Here is an 18,888-nt window from a genome sequence, read left to right as displayed (position 1 = left end):
TGCCTGCAACATCCTCCAGCATGACCGGTTTGGCGGTGGGTCAGTCATGGTGTGGGGTGGCATTTCTTTGGGGGGCCGCACAGCCCTCCATGTGCTCGCCAGAGGTAGCCTGACTGCCATTAGGTACCGAGATGAGATCCTCAGACCCCTTGTGAGACCATATGCTGGTGCGGTTGGCCCTGGGTTCCTCCTAATGCAAGACAATGCTAGACCTCATGTGGCTGGAGTGTGTCAGCAGTTCCTGCAAGCGGAAGGCATTGATGCTATGGACTGGCCCGCCCGTTCCCCAGACCTGAATCCAATTGAGCACATCTGGGACATCATGTCTCGCTCCATCCACCAACGCCACGTTGCACCACAGACTGTCCAGGAGTTGGCGGATGCTTTAGTCCAGGTCTGGGAGGAGATCCCTCAGGAGACCATCCACCACCTCATCAGGAGCATGCCCAGGCATTGTAGGGAGGTCATACAGGCACGTGGAGGCCACACACACTACTGAGCCTAATTTTGACTTGTTTTAAGGACATTACATCAAAGTTGGATCAGCCTGTAGTGTGGTTTTCCACTAAAATGTTGAGGGTGACTCCAAATCCAGACCTCCATGGGTTGATCAATTTGATTTCCATTGATAATTTTTGTGTGATTTTGTTGTCAGCACATTCAACTATGTAAAGAAAAAAGTATTTAATAAGATTATTTCATTCATTCAGATCTAGGATGTGTTGTTTCAGTGTTCCCTTTATTTTTTTGAGCAGTGTATATATATATATATATATATATATATATATATATACACATATCTATATATACAGTGGGGAGAACAAGTATTTGATGCACTACCGATTTTGCAGGTTTTCCTACTTACAAAGCATGTAGAGGTCTGTAATTTTTAATCATAGGTACACTTCAACTGTGAGAGACGGAATCTAAAACAAAAATCCAGAAAATCACATTGTATGATTTTTTAAGTAATTCATTTGCATTTTATTGCATGACATAAGTATTTGATCACCTACCAACCAGTAAGAATTCCGGCTCTCACAGACCTGTTAGTTTTTCTTTAAGAAGCCCTCCTGTTCTCCCTCATTACCTGTATTAACTGCACCTGTTTGAACTCGTTACCTGTATAAAAGACACCTGTCCACACACTCAATCAAACAGACTCCAACCTCTCCACAATGGCCAAGACCAGAGAGCTGTGTAAGGACATCAGGGATAAAATTGTAGACCTGCACAAGGCTGGGATGGGCTACAGGACAATAGGCAAGCAGCTTGGTGAGAAGGCAACAACTGTTGGCGCAATTATTAGAAAATGGAAGAAGTTCAAGATGACGGTCAATCACCCTCGGTCTGGGGCTCCATGCAAGATCTCACCTCGTGGGGCATCAATGATCATGAGGAAGGTGAGGGATCAGCCCAGAACTACACGGCAGGACCTGGTCAATGACCTGAAGAGAGCTGGGACCACAGTCTCAAAGAAAACCATTAGTAACACACTACGCCGTCATGGATTAAAATCCTGCAGTGCACGCAAGGTCCCCCCTGCTCAAGCCAGCGCATGTCCAGGCCCGTCTGAAGTTTGCCAATGACCATCTGGATGATCCAGAGGAGGAATGGGAGAAGGTCATGTGGTCTGATGAGACAAAAATAGAGCTTTTTGGTCTAAACTCCACTCGCCGTGTTTGAAGGAAGAAGAAGGATGAGTACAACCCCAAGAACACCATCCCAACCGTGAAGCATGGAGGTGGAAACATCATTCTTTGGGGATGCTTTTCTGCAAAGGGGACAGGACGACTGCACCGTATTGAGGGGAGGATGGATGGGGCCATGTATCGCGAGATCTTGGCCAACAACCTCCTTCCCTCAGTAAGAGCATTGAAGATGGGTCGTGGCTGGGTCTTCCAGCATGACAACGACCCGAAACGCACAGCCAGGGCAACTAAGGAGTGGCTCCGTAAGAAGCATCTCAAGGTCCTGGAGTGGCCTAGCCAGTCTCCAGACCTGAACCCAATAGAAAATCTTTGGAGGGAGCTGAAAGTCCGTATAGCCCAGCAACAGCCCCGAAACCTGAAGGATCTGGAGAAGGTCTGTATGGAGGAGTGGGCCAAAATCCCTGCTGCAGTGTGTGCAAACCTGGTTAAGACCTACAGGAAACGTATGATCTCTGTAATTACAAACAAAAGTTTCTGTACCAAATATTAAGTTCTGCTTTTCTGATGTATCAAATACTTATGTCATGCAATAAACCTGCAAGATGGCGAAGTAGTGCAGTTCTGTTTTTGTCGTGTGTCTGTAAATAGCCTGTAAATACCCAGTTTTTTTGTATTTTTCGTACATATTTCCCTATCAGACTTTTCATCCTTCTACAAAATATACTTTTCTGCAACCCGCCTCACTCAATGTGGAACGGATTCTATTATTGACTTACCTTTTATCTAGAATCTCCAGTTGAAACTAGCTAGCCAGCTAACTAGCTACTTGCTATTAGCCACAGTTAGCGGTATTTCACCCAGAACATTGGATTTTTTTTCTGCGGGATTAATTTAATCACTGGATATTAATCACCGGATATTCGGCCAGTCTGCACAGCGCGTTATCGACCCAGAACATATCAGTTTTTCTGCCGGAATCACTGAATCACTGGACCTTTAACTCCGGATTCATCGCTACCAGCTAGCTTCAACTAAATGGACGCTGTGGTCTGGCTAATCATCCTGAGCTAGGCCCATCTCCCGGCTATCTACCTCTCTGTCAACCGGACGGGACCACCTAGTGTTGACACGGAGCCCCGCCGATCCTACGATCCTGCCGACGAAATCGTCTGATGTGGTTACGACGACGTCGACCACGAAGATTCCATCTGCTAGCCCCGGCCCGCTAGCACACGCTAGCCGTGGCCTCTTACCTGCTAGTGCTTTAGCAGCCTCCGAACTATCCTATTGCTGTTCACCGGACCTTATGATAACTCAGCTATACAGCTGATGTCTGCTGGACTGTTCCTTTTTACGGTACTACATCCTGTTTATGTTTAGCCTCAGCCCAAACATGGTTAGCTTATTGTTGTTTCGGGTTATTTCTAATTGTACTATTTCACTGTAGATCCCCCAGCCCAGCTAAACCTGCCTTAGATAGCTCCTTTGTCCCACCCCCTATACACGCAGAGACCGACTCAATTGGTGCCTCTAGTGATACTATCTCTTTCATTGTTACCCAACGCTTAGGTTTACCCCCACTTTACTCATATCCTTCCATATCCTTGTCTGTACATAATGCCCTGAATCTTTTCTACAACACCCGGAAATCTGCCCTCTTTATTCTATGTACCCAACGCACTAGAAGACCAGTTCTTAAAGCCTTTAGCCGTATCCTTATTCTAGTCCTCCTCTGTTCCTCTGGTGATGTAGAGGCTAACCCAGGCCCTGCAGCCCTCAGTATCACTCCTACTCCCCAGGCGCTATCATTTGCTGACTTCTGTAATCGCAAAAGTCTTGGTTTCTTGCACGTAAACATCAGAAGTCTACTTCCTAAGTTTGAGTTATTCACTGCGTTAGCACACTCCGCCAACCCTGATGTTCTAGCAGTGTCTGAATCCTGGCTCAGGAAGGCCACCAAAAATTCTGAAATTTCCATCCCCAACTATAACATTTTCCGTCTAGATAGAACTGCCAAAGGGGGTGGAGTTGCAATCTACTGTAGAGAGAGCCTGCAGAGCTCTATCATACTATCCAGGTCTGTGCCCAAACAGTTTGAGCTTCTACTTCTAAAAATCCACCTTTCCAGAAATAAGTCTCTCACTGTTGCCGCTTGCTACAGACCCCCTCAGCCCCCAGATGTGCCCTGGACACCATATGTGAATTGATTGCCCCCCATTTATCCTCAGAGTTCGTACTGCTTGGTGACCTAAATTGGGATATGCTTAATACCCCGGCCATCCTACAATCCAAACTAGATGCCCTCAACCTCACGCAAATTATCAACGAACCTACCAGGTACAACCCTAAATCCGTAAACATGAGTACCCTCATAGATATCATCCTGACTAACATACCCTCTAAATACACCTCAGCTGTCTTCAACCAGGATCTCAGCGATCACTGCCTTATTGCCTGCGTCCGTAACGGGTCCGCGGTCAAACGACCACCCCTCATCACTGTCAAACGCTCCCTAAAACACTTTAGCGAGCAGGCCTTCCTAATTGACCTGGCCCAGGTATCCTGGATGGATATAGATCTCATTCCGTCAGTAGAGGATGCCTGGTTGTTCCTTAAAAGTAATTTCCTCTCAATCTTAAATAAACATGCCCCATTCAAAAAATACAGAACTAAGAACCGATATAGCCCCTGGTTCTCCTCAGACTTGACTGCCCTTGACCAGCACAAAAAACATCCTGTGGCGTACTGCATTAGCATCAAATAGCCCCCGCGATATGCAACTTTTCAGGGAAGTTAGGAACCAATATACACAAGCAGTCAGGAAAGCAAAGGCTAACTTTTTCAAACAGAAATTTGCATCCTGTAGCACTAACTCCAAAAAGTTTTGGGACACTGTAAAGTCCATGGAGAATAAGAGCACTTCCTCCCAGTTGCCCACTGCACTGAGGCTAGGAAACACTATCACCACCGATAAATCTACAATAATCGAGAATTTCAACAAGCATTTTGCTACAGCTGGCCATGCTTTCAATCTGGCTACCACTACCCCGGCCACCAACTCTGCACCCTCCGCTGAAACTTGCCCATGCCCCCCCCGCTTCTCCTTCACACAAATTCAGACAGCTGACGTTTTGAAAGAGCTGCAAAATCTGGACCCCTACAAATCAGCTGGGCTAGACAATCTGGACCCTTTCTTTCTAAAACTAGCCGCGAAATTGTCGCAACCCCTATTACTAGTCTGTTCAACCTCTCTTTCATAATGTCTGAGATCCCCAGAGATTGAAAGCTGCCGCGGTCATCCCCCTCTTCAAAGGGGGTGACACTCTAGATCCAAACTGCTACAGACCTATATCCATCCTGCCCTGCCTTTCGAAAGTATTTGAAAGCCAAGTTAACAAACAGATCACCGACCATTTCGAATACCACCGTACCTTCTCCGCTATGCAATCCGGTTTCCGAGCTGGTCATGGGTGCACTTCAGCCACGCTCAAGGTCCTAAACGATATTATAACCGCGATTGATAATAGACAGTACTGTGCAGCCGTCTTCATCGACCTGGCCAAGGCTTTCGACTCTGTCAACCACCGCATTCTTATTGGCAGACTAAATAGCCTTGGTTTCTCAAATGACTGCCTCGCCTGGTTCACCAACTACTTCTCAGATAGAGTTCAGTGTGTCAAATCGGAGGGCCTGTTGTCTGGACCTATGGCAGTCTCTATGGGGGTGCCACAGGGTTCAATTCTTGGGCCGACACTTTTCTCCGTGTATATCAATGATGTCGCTCTTGCTGCTGGTGACTCTCAGATCCACCTCTACGCAGACGACACCATTTTGTATACATCTGGCCCTTCATTGGACACTGTGTTAACAAACCTCCAAACGAGCTTCAATGCCATACAACACTCCTTCAGTAGCCTCCAACTGCTCTTAAACACTAGTAAAACTAAATGCATGCTTTTCAATCGAACGCTGCTGGCACCCGCCCACCCGACTAGAATCACCACTCTTGACGGGTCTGACCTAGAGTATGTGGACAACTACAAATACCTAGGTGTCTGGTTAGACTGTAAACTCTCCTTCCAGACTCACATAAAGAATCTCCAATACAAAGTTAAATCTAGAATCGGCTTCCTATTTCGCAACAAAGCCTCCTTCACTCATGCTGCCAAACATGCCCTCGTAAAACTGACTATCCTACCGATCCTTGACTTCGGCAATGTCATTTACAAAATAGCCTCCAACACTCTACTCAGCAAATTGGATGTAGTCTATCACAGTGCCATCCGTTTTGTCTCCAAAGCCCCATACGCTACCCACCACTGTGACCTGTACGCTCTTGTTGGCTGGTCCTCACTACATGTTCGTCGTCAAACCCACTGGCTCCAGGCCATCTATAAATCACTGCTAGGCAAATCCCCGCCTTATCTTAGCTCATTGGTCACCATAGCAGCACCCACCCGTAGTCTGCGCTCCAGCAGGTATATCTCACTGGTCATTCCCAAAGCCAACACCTCCTTTAGCCGCCATTCCTTCCAGTTCTCTGCTGCCAATGACTGGAACGAATTGCAAAAATCTCTGAAGCTGGAGACTCTTATCTCCCTCACTAACTTTAAGCATCAGTTGTCAGAGCACCTTACCGATCACTGCACCTGTACACAGCCCATCTGAAATTAGCCCACCCAACTACCTCATCCCTATATTGTTATTTATTTTGCTCTTTTGCACCCCAGTATCTCTATTTGCACATAATCTCTTGCACATCTAGCATTCCAGTGTTAATACTATTGTAATTATTTTGCACTATAGCCTATTTATTGCCTTACCTCCATAACTTGCTACATTTGCACACACTATATATATTTTCTGTTGTATTTTTGACTTTATGTTTTTTACCCCATATGTAACTCTGTGTTGTTTTTATCGCACTGCTTTGCTTTATCTTGGCCAGGTCGCAGTTGTAAATGAGAACTTGTTCTCAACTGGCTTACCTGGTTAAATAAAGGTGAAATAAAAAATAAATAAAAGTATCAAATACTTGTTCTCCCCACTGTATATACAGTGAGCACCATAATTCATTGGACAGTGACATTTTTTTTGTTATTTTTGTTCTGTACTCTAGCACTTTGAGTTTGAAAGGATACAATGAGGGTGAAGTGCAGACTGTCAGCTTTAATTTGAGGGTATTTGCATACATATCGGATGAACCGTTTAGAAATGACAGCACCTTTTGTACATGGTCCCCCCCATTTTAAGGTACTACAAGTATTTATTAAATTGGCTTCACAGATGTGTGTCGTTAGGCAGGTGTATTCATTTGTGTCGTTAGTGAATGCAGGAGAGCTGTTGATGAATAATATTGATTCTAGACTTTGTTATTGCCTTTGGAGGTTGTTGTTGGGGTGTGACAACATGAGGAATACAGCAGTGTCGATGCAAATGAAGCTGGCCGTCATAAGGCTCAGAAATGAAAATCAATCAATCAGGAACATTGCAAAAACCCTGGCCATGCACAAGTCAACAGTTTGGTTCATCATTAACAAGAACAAAACAACCGGTGAACTCAATTATGTCAAAAGACCCGGTAGACAGAGGAAGACCACTGTAGTGGATGACCGGAGAATACTCTCTATGGTGAAGAAAACCCCCCTGACAACAGCCCAACAGATCAAAAACACTCTCCTGGATGCAGGTGTAGATGTGTCAAAGTCTACCATACATAGAAGACTACACCAGCAGGACTACAGAGGGTACACTACAAGATGCAAACCACTGATAAGCCTGAAGAACAGAAAGGTGAGATTACAGTTTGCTAAAAAGCACATAAAAGAGCCCCAAGAGTTCTGGAAAAAAGTATTGTGGACAGATGAGACAAAGATTAACATGTACCAGAGTGATGGAAAGAGGAAAGTGTGGAGAAAAAAAAGAAATGCCCATGATCCAAAGTATACCACCTCATCCGTGAAACATGGTGGAGGGGGTGTTATGGCTTGGGCCTGTATGGTTGCCAGTGGAACAGGCTCACTTGTCGTCATCGATGATGTGACTGCAGACAGAAGTAGAACAATGAATTCTGAAGTCTACAGAAATATTTTATCTGCTCAGATAAAACCAAATGCCTCCAAACTCATTGGACGGCACTTCATCATGCAACAAGACAATGACCCTAAACATACTGCTAGAGCAACGAAGGGGTTTTTGATGGCCAAAAAGTGGAAAATCCTTGACTGGCCGAGTCAATCACCGGATCTGAATCCAATTGAACATGCATTTTACATGCTGAAGAGGAGACTGACGGCAATAAGTCCCCGAAACAAGCAGGAACTGAAGATGGATGCAGTACAGGCCTGGCAGAGCATCACCAGGGAAGATACCCAGCGTCTGGTGATGTCGATGCATCGCAGACTTCAAGCAGTCATTGCATGCATGCAAAGGATATGCGACCAAATATTAACAATGATTACTTTATTCTACATTACGTTAAACTGTCCAATGTTTTTTGATGCCCGAACATGGGGGGGACCATGTACAAAAGCTTCTATAATTTCTAAACGGTTCATCCGATATGTATGAAAATACCCTCAAATTAAAGTCTGCACTTCACCCTCATTGTCATTGTATCCTTTCAAACTCAAAGTGCTACCCAAAATAACAAAAAAATGGTCACTGTCCAATGAATTATGGAGCTCACTGTATATATATAAAAATTGCTTTTTACCCCTTTTTGATATCCAAGTGGTAGTTACAGTCTTGTCCCATCGCTGCAACTCCCGTACGGACTCGGGAGAGGCGAAGGTTGAGAGCCAATGCGTCCTCGAAAACACAACCCTGCCAAGCCGCACTGCTTCTTGACACACTGCTCGCTTAACGTGGAAGCCAGCCGCACCAATGTGTCGGAAGAAACACCGTCCAGCTGGCTGCTGAAAGTCAGCGTACAGGCGCCCGGCCACCACAAGGAGTCGCAAGAGCGCGATGGGACAAGGACATCCCAGCCGGCCAAACCCTCCACTAACCCGGACGACACTGGGCCAATTGTGCGCCACCTCATGGGTCTCCCAGTCACGGCCGGCTGCGACAGCCCAGGATCGAACCCGGATCTGTAGTGACGCCTCTAGCACTGAAATAGAGTGCCTTAGACCACTGCGCCACTCGGGAGGCCCCTATGGATTTTTTAACATCAATCTTTAGCGACGCACTTAGTACATCATAGTGGTTGAAATTAAAATAAAGTATGTGAGTCAGTTAATGCATGATTCTCTCCAATCTGTTCTGAGGTGACTAAAGGACTCCCTCTAGTGCAGGACTGCCCAACCCTGTTCCTGGAGAGCTAACGTCCTGTAGGTTTTTGCTCCAACCCTAATCTAGCACACCTGATTCTAATAATTAGCAGGTTGATAAGATGAATCAGGTTAGTAACACCTGGGGTTGGAGCGATAACCTACAGGAGGGCAGCTCTCCAGGAACAGGGTTGGGCAGCTCTGCAACCCTGCTCTAGTGGAATGATATGAATGAAAGTTCAAATAAAATCAAATTGTATTTGTCACATACGCCGAATGCAACAGGTGTAGACCTTACCGTGAAATGCTTACTTACAAGCCCTTAACCAACAATGCAGTTTTCAGAAAATAAACACGTTTTTAAAAAGTAACACAATAAAATAACAACGAGGCTATATACAGGGGGTACTGGTACCGAGTCAATGTGTGGGGGTACAGGTTAGTCGAGGTAATTGTGGTAATATGTACATGTAGGTAGGGGTAAAGTGACTGCATAGATAATAAACAGTGAGGAGCAGCAGTGTAAAAACAAAAAAAGGGGGTGGGGTCAATGCAAATAGTCCGGGTAGCCATTTGATTAATTGTTCAGCAGTCTTATGGCTTGGGGGTAGAAGCTGTTAAGGAGCCTTTTAGACCTAAACTTGGCGCTCTGGTATCTTCATGAAGTCACTCACCCTCCCCTTTTCCGAACATTACTCTTCAGGGGATTGGTGTTGAGTGTTCCCCTTACAATATGTGGAAGACAGTATCTGCAGGGAGTGTGGGACACCTTTGCCCAATGTGGCAGATGATGATCATCATGTGTGCAATATAATAATGAATAGTAACCACATATGTCCCTGTGTGTAGATGCATCTTACGTGGATCCACTGGGGGCTCCGATGGAGAGACCAAAGACTGCAGCTAAGAAGCGCAATGAAGATGACGACTTTGCTGATGAAGAGCTGGGAGATGACCTACTACCGGAGTAGCCAGCTGCAGTTCCCCTGCTTTTCTCCTCCCTCTTCCTTGAAGATTAAATGAGTTGGGTATTCCCCCCCAAAAAAGTATATTTACAAATGGAAACGATGTGAGTTTGACTCAAGCCTCCCTTATACATTCAGGCAAACCTATGGCGTAAACTGAGATTAATATTTTCCCATATGCTAGTCTGGTTGCATTTTATCAACTGGAAACTTTGTGGAAATTCCATTGTCATTAACTCTATGCTACCCTCAGGATAGTAATACAGTTTTAACCCAGTTTAGAGACTCTTCATTTAAATGAATACTTTATAGGCTACAGATGTTTATTTTTTGCAATGCAATATTTATTGTAATTTGCTACAGGCAAATTCTGTTCTGATTGAGGTAAAGAAGCACATGTATCTCTCTGATTTGTCTTGTGAACTATTTTCAAATGATTGAAAATTATACAATATTTTTTCACCGTACAATTGTGGATGTGTTGCACATGGGGATGTGTGAAACTTACTCCTTAGCCTGGTGTCCCCACTTGGTAAGACGCTTCAGGAGTGCGGTCACGTGTGCTAGCAAGGCAGAGGTCCCAAGTTCGCACCAGGTATGGGCCGAATCATGAGGAAGTGGCATATGGTATGGGCTGCGGACAGTAAGGGTGCTGAGGCTGCTGCAGCACCCCCTGAAAAATCAGAATAAAAAAATATATATATTTTGTTTTAAAAATATTTTGTTCACAAAAGTAGTGCAATGGGCCTTTACTAGTATTAGCGGACTGATATGTCTGTAGTACAAAACATTTTTTCAGCATCTCTGCTTTGGAAAAAAAGGTAGTTGTATAATTAAGAACAGTATCTTGCAGGATTCAATAGTTGTTGCCCTGTCCCTTTCTCTGGGATTGTCATTCTAATGGGATCCAGAAAGAACAAAACCCTGTCCTCAAACATTTACATCAACAGGTGCAAAGACACAAAACATCCACATCAAATAAAATATTTTTATTGATCAAATAACATGGAAAACAACCATTTTTTGTGCAGTATTAATTTACCATCCTTACAAACCACAATGTAAATGTTGTACATAGGCTGGTCATCTAGGTTTGTGCCTGTAGACTTTCCATCACCATGAAGAAAAACAATGCACAATACAGTAATGAGGTACATTGAGACAAGTGTTTTGTGATGTGGCTCAGTTGGTAGAGCATGGCACTTGCAATGCTAAGATTGTGGGTTCAATTCCCACGGGGGACCAGTATGAAAAGTATGAACATGTATGCACTCACTACTGTATGTTGCTCTGAATAAGAGCGTCAACTAAAATGGAAAAGGACTGGATAAACATTTCAGTTTTCTCATTGAAATAAGTTGCATTTGCAAAGTATTTCCAGAAACTTGAAAAATATATTAAGCAAGTATTTCTATATTCCACAACTATTATCAGTTTAACTGTTTTGGCCCACCAACTGGGGAGCCAGGCCCAGGCAATCAGAATGAGTTTTACCCCACAAAGGGGCTTTATTACAGACAGAAATACTCTTCAGTTACATCAGCTGTCCAGGTGGCTGGTCTCAGACGATCCCGCAGGTGAAGAAGCCAGATGTGGAGGTCCTGGGCTGGCATGGTTACACGTGGTCTGTGGTTGTGAGGCCAGTTGGACGTACTGCCAAATTCTCTAAAATGACTGAGGCGGCTTATGGTAGAGAAATGAACATCAAATTATCTGGCAACAGCTCTGGTGAACATTCCTGCAGTCAGCATGCCAATTGCACGCTCCCTCAAAACTTGAGACATCTGTGGCACTGTGTTGTGTGACAAAACTGCACATTTTAGAGTGGCCTTTTATTGTCTCCAGCACAAGGTGCACCTGTGTAATGATCACACTGTTTAATCAGCTTCTTGATATGCCACACTGGTCAGGTGGATGGATTATCTTGGCAAAGGTGAAATGATCAATAACGGGCATTTGAGAGAAATAAGCTTTTTGTGCGTATAGAACATTTCTGGGATATTTTATTTCAGCTGATGAAACATAGCACTAACACTTTACATGTTGCGTTTATATTTTTGGGTGGTCCAAATTGCTAAGCAAGCAGCGTGACTTCCTTTACAGATGCATGGGTTGTTGTGGTGAAAGATGCATTAGAACACAAAACTCCACCTCTAAAGGATATGATCTTTACTTTAAACAGAAGCGGGGTTTGCCCGAGCACAGGTGGATGAATTCTAGTCATAAACCCAACATTTACTAATCACAGCTGACAGTGCCAGCCCATCTGCTCAACATTCTCTGAAATATTTTGGAGTGGAAAATAGCTGGATGAGATTCTGCACTTCGGCAACCATTACAAAAACAGCACCAAGTACCAGTAGCTCGCTCAGTCTAGTCACTCCAAAGCGCACTGCAATGTTTCCATCTGCGCAAACGCTACTATAAAGGATTCAAAACCAATGCTGTATAGCTTGACAATTCGGGGGGTTTCTTTGCAGTAAAAATATAGCATTTTGGGTCCTACACAGAAGTGCGCAATGATGTTTAGTCGAGCATCTGTCGTGTCTTTGCATCTGGTGCTGTTATGCGAGGTGGCATCGTCAGCCAAGGTGTCCAAGAACTCCACCCGGAACCGACAGTGTTTGGACTTTCTCGAGCAGGGCGTCCTGAACGCGTTCCACCACACTCTGCAGCTTGCACCCTTGGAGTGCCAGAATATCACTTGCCTGTCAGCGGGACACCCTGTCCCAGAGAAAAGTCCTGGATCCCCGTCAACTTTCACAGCCTCTCTCCCTGGGCATACGGGTAGGAATACCTGGATCTAAATGTCACGTGGGCCAATATTTCTTCACTGAGAAATCACAGTAATTGTGAATGGGTCAATAGAATGATCTAGGGTTTTGTCCTTCAACAGGATCTCCCACGACCCCGCCTGGTATCCCAGGTTCATACCCGAGGCATATTGCATGTGTAAAGGCTGCCCGACAGGTTCGTTTGGACAGGAGAGCGACCAGTACCGCAGAACCTGTGTACATGCCCTCCGTCATCCTGCGACGCACAGGGTCCTGTGTCGGGGTGCCCCACTCATACATAGAGCTACGTATCTGGCCGTGGGGGCCACCCGTGTTCCCCTGCTGGAGAAAGACAGGGATGCGCAGAGCAGCAAACAGAGCCTGGAGAGAGCAGTCTCAGCTCCAATGACAAGAATGTATAAAATATCCATGGGCAGCAAGGCAATAGAAAAAGAGCTGTGTAATATGTATGAAAATGCATGGTTGGCTGTGTAAGCAGCAGCAGCAGTTTTGAACCCAGGAGGATTTCAACAGTAATATCCTAATTGACACTGCCACCTGCTGGTATTACATGATACTCTAAGCATGTTTCCAGGCCCTGCAAATGAAATCCGACAGATTTTTACAACAGTTTAGACATCTTTATTTTCTGTGTGTATATGAAATATTATTTACACTGAAGTCAAACATGAATACCGTTATTCACTTACTTCACAATTATGTTATGGGATAAGAAATCATATTAAAAACAACCCACAGGGTCTTGATACCATGGTCCCCAAAATGAAACCTTGGATGTCTGACAGGCAATGAAAATTGCCCAACAAGATTAGTCTTCCTTGCAACTGTCACAGATATCATCAGTCAAGTCAGAACTGGGGCATTGATGGATGTCAGACATCAAAAGTCAATAAGGCCATACATGAAGGGTTGTAGAGCCTCAGGACAGGAGGTTTGAAGGATAGTTAGTGAAACAGCGGAACTCGTTGGCCAGGTTTTTGTTGTGTTTGGGCAGGAAGCTGCATATCTTCAGACCCATCAGCTTCTCTGCATGCTCCTCCATGATGGCTCCTGAAGGAGAGTGGTAGATAAAACAAAGCTGCAGAGAGTGGCATGTCATTTTGGTATGTGTAAGAAGAATGCGCGTATTGAGTGTTGTGTGAGGTATGGAGAAGGGCACAAGCCCGAGGACAGACACAGCTACATGAGGCTCACCTGTGCAGAGCAGCACCTTGCCCTTGGCCAGGTACTTGACAGTCTGGGCGACCTTGGTGAGGCACTCCTCAGACAGGTAGGGGGGGTCAGCTAGGACAATATCAAAACTCTGTTGGGCCAGGTCCTCTGGGAGAGCTAGGGGCTCGTTGTAGTCATAGAAGATGAACTCTTGGCCGTAGGTGTCAAAACGGCGGTCGTACTCAAGAACCACAGCCGACACACCGTCAGAGCCCTCCACCACGCCCTGCTTCAGCTTCTGGTACACACTGGGTGCGCTCAGACAGGCTATCCTAGTAAGTAACAACATCACAATGTTAGTAAGCTTTAGAAGGGCAGTCTGTAGTGAAATACTCAACACAACCCCCCGGCAGACTGTGTAAATACATAGTACATAATCCCCTCACCTGCCACCTTTCCCAGCTTCCTGAATTACCTCTTCAACTAGCCTGGTTGCTGTCTCATCGCTGTACCAGAATTGGCTCATACGCTGGTGGACAGATTTGTCAAGCAATGTAAATACAGCCATAATGTTGCTATAGAGGGGAGTGATAAGAGGGGAATAGCCAGTGGGCCAGCTGAGAAGTTTATCAGCAATATCTAGCATCACGGTCAACATACCCAGTCCTCTTCCACCGCCCCCACCGAGTACTTGTCCACCGGTGCTGTGCTCTGCACCAGCCCGTCCCTCTCCTCTGTGTAAAACTCATGCAGGGCAGCCAGAGTGGCCGCGGACAGCTGAGGGACATCGTCGTCGCTGTCACTCATGGCTTCAAACTTGCTGGAAGGTCGATGACAACCACCTACACGTAACACAAACAAACTGGAAAGCTAGCTAGTGAACTGTAACTTAGCTACCGTAGCTAGCTAACGTTAGCGTCAGTGTGTTGCGCTCTTAAAACGCGCTAACAAGCTACTACTGAAAACCGCAATGCTAGCTAGTTAGCCAGAAAGTGCAAGATCAACATATTTGCCTACTGTAAATTAGTATAGTTCCTTTAAGTGGTGTGTTACTGGTTTCTGAAATAAAAAATAAAGTGTCACTACTGATTAATCGTTTACAACACATGTCAAAAAATAACACACTACGGTTACGGTGTCCGAGGAAGGACATATGGCGATTTTTTCAGGCTGTGCATATGCTGTTCGCGAACGATTCGTTCTTTTTGAACGACTCTTTTTACTGACTCGAGATTCATGATTAATTTTTCTGAGTTACTCGTTAATTTTAATCGTTGGTTTGACCTGCTAGTGCTAGCCGCAATGAGTCATACACACTGAGGTATAATATAATTATAATTCTATAGCTGGATTAATATACGCTCCTCCGGATCAGCTTCTCCAGAGACGTGCTCCGACCGTGCGCATAGGAAAATAGATCATGAGCATAGAGATACATGTTTAGAACTGATAATTGATCGCATGCTGCAAGAATGACTGCAATTAATTGATTATGGAATGTTATGAGATGGACACAGCTCAACAAACTCCACCTCGAGAACGAATCGTTTGGTGGGCTGTAGTTCGCCCTCACGGGAGTTAAGCAATGTATTCCGCCATCGTTTGCAATCTAGTCTGGTTTAACGAAATTAAAGATTTGTTCTTCTGACTGAACGAGTCGAATCAGTCTTCCCATCTCTACCGTGCATGAATGACACATCAGTCAAATTAATTTGTATAATTAAATACATTAAAATAATCTCTACATATAATCATCCATTTTTATTTCAGAGATATTGAAAGCACTTTGGATTTTATGTTTTCAAGAACCACGATCAAAACAGAATATGGAACTTTTTCCATATTCTGTATAACAGGAAATTGAGATGGACAAAAATGAAAACAATGTAAACAGAAGAGGAAAAACTAAATATTTTACATAATACGTTTATGTACACTTTTACATTTCAATACAATTCATTCAGGCGTTCCAAAATAACCAGGGTTGTGGTCTAAACAGAGGAAGGGAGTGAGTCCGTCTCAAATGCATGGTTAAAACAAGTGGTTTTGTTCAATTTTTGGTTCATTATTGCTTTCTTCAGTTATAGGGACTTGAACTTCCATCCAGTGTGTTTTGAAGTGGAAAGAGTGGCTGTGGCATAGAAAAATAAAACTAGAGAGAGTATGCTAAACTTCAGGGGCCCAACCTTCCTAAGGGCCTAAGGCCTCCAATTGTCTGTGTCTTGGCTGTGGGCAGTCAGGACTGAAATGGTTCTAGGGAGCCAAAGGGTGGCAGAGAATAGAACTACAATCTAGAATGATAAAGAAATTGAATAAAACGTTTTCAAATTCACCCTCTTTTTTGTTAAAGTGAACTCATAACCATAAAAATGCAGCTTCTCTTCCATCTATCATCTTATAAAAACTTTTCAGTCATTGTTTTAAACATACATTTTCCCACTTTTTTTGAAAACATATATACACCCTTGATGAACATGAAGTGATTAGTTTTTTTGTCATCGGACCTCCCGTTTAACAGGTTCAGCAACCCGGTGGCGGGATCGAGCCTCTCGTTGTCATGGAGATTTGTGTGTGCGTGCTTCCACCGTGTTCTTGGTATGTGACAGGCACAGTCGTTGCTGTATGTAAGACACGTCTCAGCTTGGCCACACAGACACACGACACAAACAAGAAAACAAAGGCACTCTGGGAGGGGGAGGGGGTTAGGGTGTAGAGGCAGGGAGAGGCATAGCGTTCTCAGAACAGATTGGCACCTCCTCTTGTTGTGTTCATACCAACCCTCCCACTGGCAAACTTAAAAAATGATTGGATGAGTGGATGAGTCCATCCCTCTCTGATCCCCCCTCCCCTCACTGTATACGAGCGCTGGGGGCCTCTGATGAAAAAGGAGGGGATAGGGGGAGGAGCAGGCGTGGAAACCTGCCCAAACGACACCATAGTCCAGTCCACACCACTGCTCCCTTCAGTGTCTCAACCTCCCCCCTTTATGTCACAGTCTAACAGTGCAGCTCCTCAGCTTGGTCTGTCTGTGTCTGTTTCATGGTTTGGCGTGGTCAGATGTGGTCAAGGTAGATCGTCTGTGAGCGGGTTGGACATAGAAATAGGTGCTAGGGAGGAGGGGAGTTTGGTGGTTATTTGACACAGAGCAGCCCACCTACGTTGGACACAAACTCCTCTAGGCTCTTGAGGAAGTCCACCTTCTGCTTGCGGTCCATGCTGGGCGGCGTGCTGCTGGCTGTCAGCTTGTTAAAGGCGTCAGCCAGTCGCTGGTAGATGACGGCATCTCGCTGGGTGGCGAGCAGAGACTCCACCAGCTCCTTGTACTCCGCCTGGCGAGAGGGAAGGAGAGAGGATAGGGAATTATGTCATCATATGAGGCCGACAGGAGGTACAACATCCACATACATCACCATAGCCAATCAAAAGACTAAGATAAATCAAATCAAATTCTATTTGCCACATGCGCCGAATACAAAAGTTGTAGACCTTACAGTGAAATGCTTAATTACAAGCCCTTAACCAACAATGCAGTTTTAAGAAAAAAACAAAAGTTAAGTAAAAAATAGATATGTAAAAAATAAAAATAGCAAATAATTAAAGAGCAGCAGTAAAATAAAATAACAGTAGGGAGGCTATATACAGGGGGTACCGGTACAGAGTCAATGTGTGGAAGCACCGGTTAGTCGAGGTAACGGAGGTAATATGTACATGTGGGTAGAGTTAAAGTGACTATGCATACATAATAAACAGAGTAGCAGCAGCGTAAAAGAGGGTCCGGGTAGCCATTTGATTAGCTGTTCAGGAGTATTATGGCTTGGGGGTAGAAGCTGTTAAGAAGCCAGTTGGACCTACACTTGGCGCTCCGATACTGCTTGGCGTGCGGTAGCAGAGAGAACAGTCTATGACTAGGGTGGCTGGAGTCTGACAATTTTTAGGGCCTTCCTCTGACACTGCCAGGTATAGAGGTCCTGGATGGCAGGAAGCTTGGCCCAAGTGATGTACTGGGCCGTACGCACTACCCTCTGTAGTGCCTTGCGGTCGGAGGCCGAGCAGTTGCCATACCAGGCAGTGATGCAACCAGTCAGGATGCTCTCGATGGTGCAGCTGTATAACTTTTTGAGGATCTGAGGACCCATGCCAAATCTTTTCAGTCTCCTGATGGGGAATAGGCTTTGTCGTGCCCTCTTCACGACTGTCTTGGTGTGTTTGGACCATGATAGTTTGTTGGTGATGTGGACACCAAGGAACTTGAAGCTCTCAACCTGTTCCACTACAGCCCCGTCGATGAGAATGGGGGTGTGCTCAGTCTTCTTTTTTTCCCACTGTAGTCCACAATCATCTCCTTTGTCTTGATCACGTTGAGGGAGATGTTGTTATCCTGGCACCACATGGCCAGGTCTCGGACCTCCTCCCTATAGGCTGTCTCATCATTGTCGGTGATCAGGAGTACCACTGTTGTGTCATCTGCAAACTTAATGATGGTGTTGGAGAGGTGCCTGGCCATGCAGTCATGGGGGAACAGGGAGTACAGGAGGGGACTGAGCACACACCCCTGAGGGGCCCCGTGTTGAGGATGAGCATGGCAGATGTGTTGTTACCTACCCTTACCACCTGGGGGAGGCCTGTCAGGAAGTCCAGGATCCAGTTGCAGAGGGAGGTGTTTAGTCCCAGGGTCCTTAGCTTAGTGATGAGCTTTGAGGGCACTATGGTGTTGAACGCTGAGCTGTAGTCAATGAATAGCATTCTCACGTAGGTGTTCCTCTTGTCCAGGTGGGAAAGGGCAGGGTGGAGTGCAATAGTGATTGCATCATCTGTGGATCTGTTGGGGCGGTATGCAAATTGGAGTGGGTCTAGGGTTTCTGGGATAATGGTGTTGATGTGAGCCATGACCAGCCTTTCAAAGCACTTCATGGCTACAGACGTGAGCGCTACGGGTAGGTAGTCATTTAGGCAGGTTATCTTAGTGTTCGTGGACACAGGGACTATTGGTGGTCTGCTTGAAACATGTTGGTATTACAGACTCAGTCAGGGACATGTTGAAAATGTCAGT

The 18,888-nt window shown here is 45.2% G+C and overlaps 3 protein-coding genes and 1 pseudogene across 13 annotated transcripts in view; 2 read left to right on the top strand and 2 right to left on the bottom strand.

The window, feature by feature from the left end:
• ift88 (intraflagellar transport 88 homolog) overlaps nucleotides 1–10,594 on the top strand; it is a 44,346-nt gene extending 33,752 nt beyond the window's left edge. For all 9 annotated transcript variants that reach the window (XM_041844527.1, XM_041844522.1, XM_041844521.1 and 6 more), the window contains one exon: nucleotides 9,776–10,594. In XM_041844527.1, coding sequence (XP_041700461.1) covers nucleotides 9,776–9,897 — 122 coding nt within the window. In that variant the 3' untranslated portion in view covers nucleotides 9,898–10,594. The remainder of the gene's footprint in view (nucleotides 1–9,775) is intronic.
• A 1,755-nt stretch (nucleotides 10,595–12,349) lies between these two features.
• Nucleotides 12,350–13,160, top strand: LOC121536129 (annotated as a pseudogene).
• A 124-nt stretch (nucleotides 13,161–13,284) lies between these two features.
• On the bottom strand, nucleotides 13,285–15,066 carry eef1akmt1 (EEF1A lysine methyltransferase 1). The gene is made up of 4 exons (XM_041844517.2): nucleotides 14,499–15,066; nucleotides 14,285–14,367; nucleotides 13,881–14,170; nucleotides 13,285–13,736 (listed from the first exon to the last, which is right to left on the bottom strand). Exons 1-4 carry the CDS (start codon nucleotides 14,643–14,645, stop codon nucleotides 13,606–13,608), a joined length of 651 nt encoding a protein of 216 aa, XP_041700451.1. The 5' UTR covers nucleotides 14,646–15,066; the 3' UTR covers nucleotides 13,285–13,605.
• A 682-nt stretch (nucleotides 15,067–15,748) lies between these two features.
• The window catches only part of LOC121536890 (exportin-4-like), a 55,224-nt gene continuing 52,084 nt past the window's right edge, over nucleotides 15,749–18,888 (bottom strand). For all 3 annotated transcript variants that reach the window (XM_045206684.1, XM_045206683.1, XM_041844516.2), the window contains exon 22: nucleotides 15,749–17,167. In XM_045206684.1, the coding sequence (XP_045062619.1) occupies nucleotides 16,970–17,167 (198 nt within the window). In that variant the 3' untranslated portion in view covers nucleotides 15,749–16,969. The remainder of the gene's footprint in view (nucleotides 17,168–18,888) is intronic.

Source organism: Coregonus clupeaformis, chromosome 23, assembly GCF_020615455.1.
Source record: "Coregonus clupeaformis isolate EN_2021a chromosome 23, ASM2061545v1, whole genome shotgun sequence".
In the NCBI taxonomy this organism is placed as follows: domain Eukaryota; kingdom Metazoa; phylum Chordata; class Actinopteri; order Salmoniformes; family Salmonidae; genus Coregonus; species Coregonus clupeaformis.
Note: the sequence above shows the minus strand (reverse complement) of the source record. Positions and strands in the feature narration are given on the sequence as shown.

Coding starts and splice junctions, on each gene's coding strand:
- eef1akmt1 (XM_041844517.2), bottom strand. CDS start 14,645: ATGAGTGACAGCGACGACGATGTCCCTCAGCTGTCCGCGGCCACTCTG. Junction 14,171..14,284: donor GAAGCTGGGAAAGGTGGCAG/GTGAGGGGATTA, acceptor GTTACTTACTAG/GATAGCCTGTCTGAGCGCAC. Junction 13,737..13,880: donor CAAGGTGCTGCTCTGCACAG/GTGAGCCTCATG, acceptor ACTCTCCTTCAG/GAGCCATCATGGAGGAGCAT.